This window comes from Papaver somniferum, chromosome 2, assembly GCF_003573695.1.
Source record: "Papaver somniferum cultivar HN1 chromosome 2, ASM357369v1, whole genome shotgun sequence".
NCBI classification, from domain to species: Eukaryota; Viridiplantae; Streptophyta; class Magnoliopsida; order Ranunculales; family Papaveraceae; genus Papaver; species Papaver somniferum.
In genome coordinates, this window is record NC_039359.1 from 9,902,101 (window position 1) to 9,909,270 (window position 7,170).

The window sequence follows — 7,170 nt, forward strand, 5'->3', positions numbered from 1 at the left end:
CTGATAGAGGGATCTTCTTTCTATCCTGCAGCTTGGAGTTATCTGCGTGTTGCATCATGCATAATGATCGACGGTTGAGTTTTTCGGAACTGTGTTGTACCCACTTGGTTACATTTTTCTGAAACAACAAAACAGCACTGCTCAGCGACTCAAACATGTACTAAATAAATTTTAACTTGACCTGTAGGTGGCTTGAGTTTTTCTTTGATTGATGGAGCTGTCTTTTGGTCTTGAGTTGATCCTGCCCCAACAGTAGATTCACGCTCTGCTGCTTTAGCTGCATTTCTTCCTTCTTGCACAGGTCTTACGGTTGTCCTGCTGCTGTTGATGGTGTAGGAATTGAAGTGAAGAATTTAAAACTACGCCGGAGTGTATGTACTTGCCCCCACTCTTTGCGAGATTCCAAGGCATCTTTGATCAACTTCCTGTAAACAAAGTAGTTTCAAATATAAATTACAATTTCATAGCAAAGTGTGCTCGCCACATTAATTTGATGTCTGTCTCGTTTTGTGCCTGTAAACTTAAAATCAAAAGTTATTTCAATGTACAAAAATGCTAGTATATCTCAATGGATTGAATCTGCGAGGTTCATGTCCAATGCTATTGGAATCTTCTATTGAGGGTAAGCTGGATGTCCCATTCTTGGCTTACATACCTGCAAAACCAAAGAAAATTGAAACTAAACCGTTAATATTTGCTGTATGCGTACACATGTAAGTTGGGTTAAGTTAGACTGCATCATTCCGTTACAGTTGTACCAGCCGAGTTGTAGCTTGAATGAGTTCAGTTCTTCTTCGTACGTACTAGCACCTTTTCATGACTGGAGCCAGTGGCGCCTGCATCTTTTGTTGTTCCTGCGTATGCCAAATTAGTCCATATGGATACACACTTAATAATAATAAGTAATGATTCCTGTATAAAGGATATATTCTAGCAAAACTTGCCGACTGATAGCGCTTTATGAGTGTAGAGGTAATGAGATAAGTATCGTTGAGAAACGTATAAAAAGTATGTGGAGTGATTATAGAAACAATAATCACTAACGAATAGAAGTATGATAAAAATAAAAACTCCGCAGTAAGTACTCTTCTACAAAAAGCATGAAGTATAAGAAGTAAGAAGTACCGATTATTGAGTAAGTCTTCTCATATAAGAAGTATATGAAGCACTGGAAGTAAAAAGTATAAATTGTTGAAGAAGTACACTTCGCGCAAGAAGTATAAAGTTCCAAAATAAGAAGTATCAATCCTTGGAGTAGTATGAAGAATTACCAATAATGAGCATGAAGTATTCCGTTTATAAGGAGTAATAAGAAGTATTGCCCCTTGCTGAATGGCTTGGGATCTTTGTAGAAGAATTCCGGTAAAGAATATGATATACCGAAGTATTAATACTTTCCCATATTCTTTATCGAAGTTCTGAAACATCCCTGCAAACAAAAAGCTCAAATGCGTCTTACCCTTTCTCATTGATACATGCTTTCTCGTAATTGTTGTGTGCAGCAGCAAAAACGGCTGGTGACTGACGGGTATTAACAGCTATGTCCAGCACTCAGCAGTAGCAGCATATGTACATGACAGCTTTATGTCTTGTCTGTTGCGGATCAAACCATTGATTGGTGCTGAAGTCCATGTTTTGTAAGTGTGGATGAGTGTTTGATCGCGTAAATTCACAAGGGGGTTTTACCTTGCGTTACGTGTGGACCTGTCACCCCGCTGGCTAAACCCTGGCCAGGGGATTACCAAGCGGTGGGGATCCGAAACTCTCGGTAACGTGGCGTATTCAATATAAACAAACACCCGTTCCGCCAAGCTGCCAAAGGCGTGTCATGTTGGGTATCTCTTTCTTCTGGAAGCCTTCCCCCGGTCATACACTCATAGACACTCACGGGGGAGTCCTGAGAGATTGCATGTAAGTGCTTTCCCCAGTATGATGTAACAATAAAGATTAGATTAACAAGAAAGATAAACACAATAGTAGATGCAACAATAATAATTACTGAGAGAGTAATAACGAAGATGTAACAATAAAGGTTGTCAAGAGAGCACAGATAGTTGAAAAAAAACCTGTTATTAACTCATTTTTGAACATGCGCTTTCAAGAAAAACAAAATACAATAGGAGATTCGACAATAAAGATTAACGAGAGAGTAATAACGAAGAGGTAACAATAAAATTTGTCGAGTGAATACAACAATTGAGAAACAACATGCCATTAAATCATTTTTGCGCCTGCTTAAAGCTCACTTTTTGCCCCCTGCAATGTCAAGATGAAGAAGAACAGAAAATGCCCTTAAAGATTAATGATAGAATCCAACACTTATCGTTTTCTCTACGGTCTAGTTTTTTTGTGGCATTGAGGACTGCACCCTGTGGCATTAAGAACTGAAAGGCGGAACTCAAGAGGTAAGTGATGACATTAATAGTAAGAGCAGTAGTAATAAAAATAACAACCAGAGGCACAGTTAGTGATGATAAAACGTGTCAATACTAGGAATATATAGGCCAAAGTCCTCCATGATGAGAGTGTATAATGATAAAACTGTGTGTCGGGTTGTGCTTATCCTTGTTCGCGCCAAAAGCTTTGCTGCTCCTCTTGCTATGACGTTATGGCACTTTTGGGTGAGAGTTTTCATAATCACCTAGAAATCAAACGAATGCTTACTCCCACCATGCATCACTGAATTATTTTGCACTAACAGACAATTTACATAGAATTTAATGTTAGTGCGAATGGTTAAACATATAATAGTAGGAATTAACAATCATCAGTTAAGAAGCAATAGCTCGTCTTTGCACCTGCACTTTCATGAAACAAAGCAATTGAATATATCATAGATTAATGAGTGAGTCAAACATTTATAAAGTGCAGTGCAAAATCTCATATAGCAAACTCTTGTATGCAGTACAAGTAGTGATCATCCACTAAGATCAACCTACAAAATCAACAATCCGACAATAACACAGGTTAGACAGTTAGTCCCCTTGGTGAAAGACTAAACCAAAATAGGCCTTTTAATAAGTGAACCCAGAATGAAAATTTAAAGAATTAGGAAAGCTTATCATTTCCACAATCAAATACTATCTCATGGGTGATGCAACTTCTTTTCTTTAGCCGCAGTGACTACGCGGAGCTTCTTTTGAGGCTTTACTGAATTCAATGCTCCACCAAACAAGATTCAAATAGAAACTATCCGTTTATTTAAGAGCCTAAATTTCAGTCGTAGAACTAGAATAAGATCAAGATGATTAATTAATTTAGATATAAAAAACGGAAACCAATTTGTTGATGGTATTTGAACATGAATTAGACCTAAGCAGCGGATGTGAAACTTAAAACAATACTAGTGGCTCGGCTAGGCATTTTACCAAACATGTTAAGTATACAAAACAATTTAGGCCATACAAAAGGAAAATCATACCTGCAGCCTTTGGGTACGCATGAACATATATAAGAAGAGTAGATTATTTCACACATGAGCGGATAATCCATACAGAGTAGAGATATGGATTGAACAAACCATGTTAAATTATATCAAATGAAACGAAAAAGGAAATGAAACTTATCTGTTGCGAGGAGGTTGTGATTACGCTAGGTGATATCCTACGGAGCTGGAGCTGCGGAATTGAATCTTGGGAGTTCAACCTGAGCTGCAGAATTTAACCACGGAGTTGAGCTTCGGAATTGAGCTTCGGAATTGAGTATGCGAATTGAAGCTTCCGAATTGAGTCTTCGGATTGAGGCTTCGGAATGGGAGTTTGGCAGCGGGCCTGAAGCTTCGGAGTTGAATTGAGCTGCGGAGCGGGATTTGATCATCGGAATTTGAGCTTCGGAGCGGGAGTTGATCATCGGGCTTTGAGCTTCGGAGTAGGAGTTGAGTATCGGAAACTGAGCAGCGGAACTGAAGCTTCGGGGAGGGACTTGAGAAGCGGATTTTGAGGCTTCAGAGATTTAGCTGCGGGAATGAAGCTTGCATCTGCATATCTGTGCCTGCGGTTTCACAAATGTCAAAAGATTAGCTAAAGTTTAACAACGCAGCTTATGTAACTTTATTTTCTTCGGCTGCGACTTGCAAGGTCCCAATTTCTCTGCGTTGCTGGTGCGTGGTTGGAGTGTCCGATCTCTTCTCCCTGCGGTAAGTGAATATATTAGATTTCTTTCAAACAAGTTACTAGTAATATGACACGAACGTGGCATCGTGATTCTCTGTACTTCGGTTTCCAACTGCGTATACTTCTACTTTCCTGTAACGGCGCGTGATCAAAGTAGTTAGTAGTTTCTATCCGTAAATAAAATGGAAAGATGGGATATTTTTTTTAATGAGGAATAAACAATATAGGGGTGGTGTTTAGATCTGTTGATATCTTCATAGATTCGGTGATATCTGATTTTTTACATCGATGTAAATTCTTCACTGAAGCATAAGAAAAGAGAATAGATCCCTCACTGGAATAGACTTGATTTGAATAAAATACAGGAGAAATAAATTCTTTAACATCTCTCCCAGTTTCCTAGCGCCAAATTGTGGCTGCTAAAAATCCAGTAGCACAACCAAATCTGATCAATAGTGACAATGATATCAATGGCATGATAAATGTAATGTAAGAAGAAAGAGATGAGAGATACTGAAATGTTGACACCGGATTTAACGTGGTTCGGCATACTGAGGCCTACGTCCACGGGTTAGTAATTTTATTATGTGTAAGAAGAGCCTCCATTAGTGAGGAGCTCTGCAAGTGAAAGAGATCAAAAACGATCCAAAGAGCCGACCCCTTTTTCTAACCTAATCTCCTTCTTTATAAAGGAAAGAGATCCCCGGCTAATTATTATGATATCCCTAGCTTAATAATTAAGCTAACAAAGAATAGTTGTAGTGTATGTTGATGTAGAATTGTGTGTTGCTGGTGACTTGATCAAGTGCCACGTGTTGATGCTTATATTTGGTATCTACACATGGAACACTATGTTATGATGCACATATCCACTAAAATTATTTTATTTTTTTTGATAGAAACAATTTTTTTTTTAATAAATGAAATTTCTATGAAAATGTCCTAAAATGGAGAAAAATATAGGAATATCATTAAAAGAGATAGACAACCTTAAATTTACCATTGGATGCATTTTTTCTCCCCGTCTTCATCGGGCTCTTTCAGTGCAACTCGAGAGGATAGATACTTTCACCTGAGACTTTCAAACATTCATCATAAAATTGGACCAAAATCATTACAGGCTCCTTAATGTCAATAAATACCCCCTAAATAAAATAAAATAAAATAAAAACACTTTAACTCTTGTACTTTTATTTAAAGCGATACTTTTAAGGGCATTTCAGTCAATTGAAATTATTACAACTTTTTTCATTCTTATATATACTCCCTATAGATTAAGGCAATGAAAATCAAACTGTAAGTTAAGTTGTATACTTTGAGGTGAAAAATACTATTATTTAGAGAGATGGCAGAGAGTTCAATCCCAATTTCATCCAGTTCAACATCGCCGGATAATCCAAACCGGAGACCTAGTTCGGTTCTTAAACTCTTCGGGTTCTCGGTCTCCGAACAAGAAGAAACACAAAACTTGTCGGAAAATAGAGATAACAGGAAATTTGAGTGTCAATATTGTCGTAGAGAGTTTGCTAATTCGCAAGCATTAGGTGGACACCAAAATGCGCATAAGAAAGAGAGACAAAGGGCGAAACGAGCGCAGTTTCAAAGTATTCGAAGGTTTTCAAGCGGATCACCGATACTTACTTCACATGGAGTCCGATCAGGACCATTCCTTTACTCAAGTGGTGGTGCACCTGCCGGTATGAACCCCGGAGCAGGTGGTGGTGGCGCTCCTCGGTTTCATACACCCATGTCAACAGAATACTATACACCACAATCACCTCATCTACATAATCATCAAATGTTTCCATCTTCTGCACCTCATGCACCTTCTTGGTTCTATGTTCCTCATCATCGGCCGCAAACGTATACCGTTGTTAATGAGATTGATACCGGTAATTATAGCAGCAACACTATGCTTTCTTCGTCTGGAAATGAATTTGCTGGAATGAATTCAGAAGTGATTGATGTGGGAATTGATTTGCATCTTAGTCTCGGTCCTTGTACTCCTCGATGAAGAACTTGCTCTTTTTTTCTCCTTCACATCTTCTATTTAATTAGATAGTACAAATATTATTTTATATTTTTCTTGTAATACTTTGAATGTAAATTTTATTCTTATTTTTTTCGAGTATTATTTTTTTTTTTTTTTAGGTAGAGAAGAGATTGTTTTTATGTTTCGATTTTAATAGTAACACATTTCGCTTGAGAATTGAGATACTAGTATATCTATTAATTTGCCTCACAAATAGTTTCCCGAGCAATAAATTTATGTGCTCTCATAGTCTTTCAAATTTCAAATTTACTAGTCCGGTAGTTTTTTTGAGTCCGACATTTTACGGCTGTATAAACCATAATACGATCTAGACTTAACTTTTCTTAGTTATTGGGATACTGATCATGACTGGAAAACCTTTAGGCAAACAGGGAAAATGAAGTGCATGAAAAAAAATAAGGACTGGGGCCGGTTTTTATTACTTGAGTTGGCACCAGAGTTCGGCAGAGTTCAGTTACTGTAATTCAGGAGACCATGCGTCATGGAACAGAAAATATGTGTCCGCTCCACCACTTTTGAGAAGTGCTCAACTTCCAACTGTTTCCCTTTTGTTCTTGGCTTCCTAGCACAAGAATTAGGAATTATCCCTGTAACATTGGTATGTACTACTGGGGACTATTATCACTGTACTAGTATCACTTTCGATAAGCAAGGACTTGGAATTCAATCGTCACTAGCAAGTGTGGTATGCCACACATGCATGCGTAGACTAGTATAGTATTTTAAGAGGGGCGGACTGGCGTATTGTGATTGTTTTGTTATTGTTAAATGGAAGTTCAAGTACATGATCTCATGTTAACGCCCTAGTTAGCAATTCGGGATTCGGCAAACGTACGGAACGGCAAACGTACGAGTATTATACGGTTTTGTAAAATCCAGATTCGGTCCAAAATTCGGTCAATGGGACGTGATTCGTCAGTAATTCGGAACGGCATACGTACGTGTATAATTCGATTTATAAATGTGAGTTCGGCTCTGAAAATTCGGTATCTATATATAACAAAT

At 38.0% G+C, this 7,170-nt stretch overlaps 1 protein-coding gene across 1 annotated transcript; it reads left to right on the plus strand.

The window, feature by feature from the left end:
- The first annotated feature begins 5,416 nt into the window (after window positions 1–5,416).
- On the plus strand, window positions 5,417–6,327 carry LOC113352955 (zinc finger protein 6-like). The gene has a single exon (XM_026596693.1). The coding sequence runs from the start codon at window positions 5,458–5,460 to the stop codon at window positions 6,124–6,126; it is 669 nt and encodes a 222-aa protein (XP_026452478.1). The 5' UTR covers window positions 5,417–5,457; the 3' UTR covers window positions 6,127–6,327.
- The last annotated feature ends 843 nt before the right edge of the window (window positions 6,328–7,170 follow it).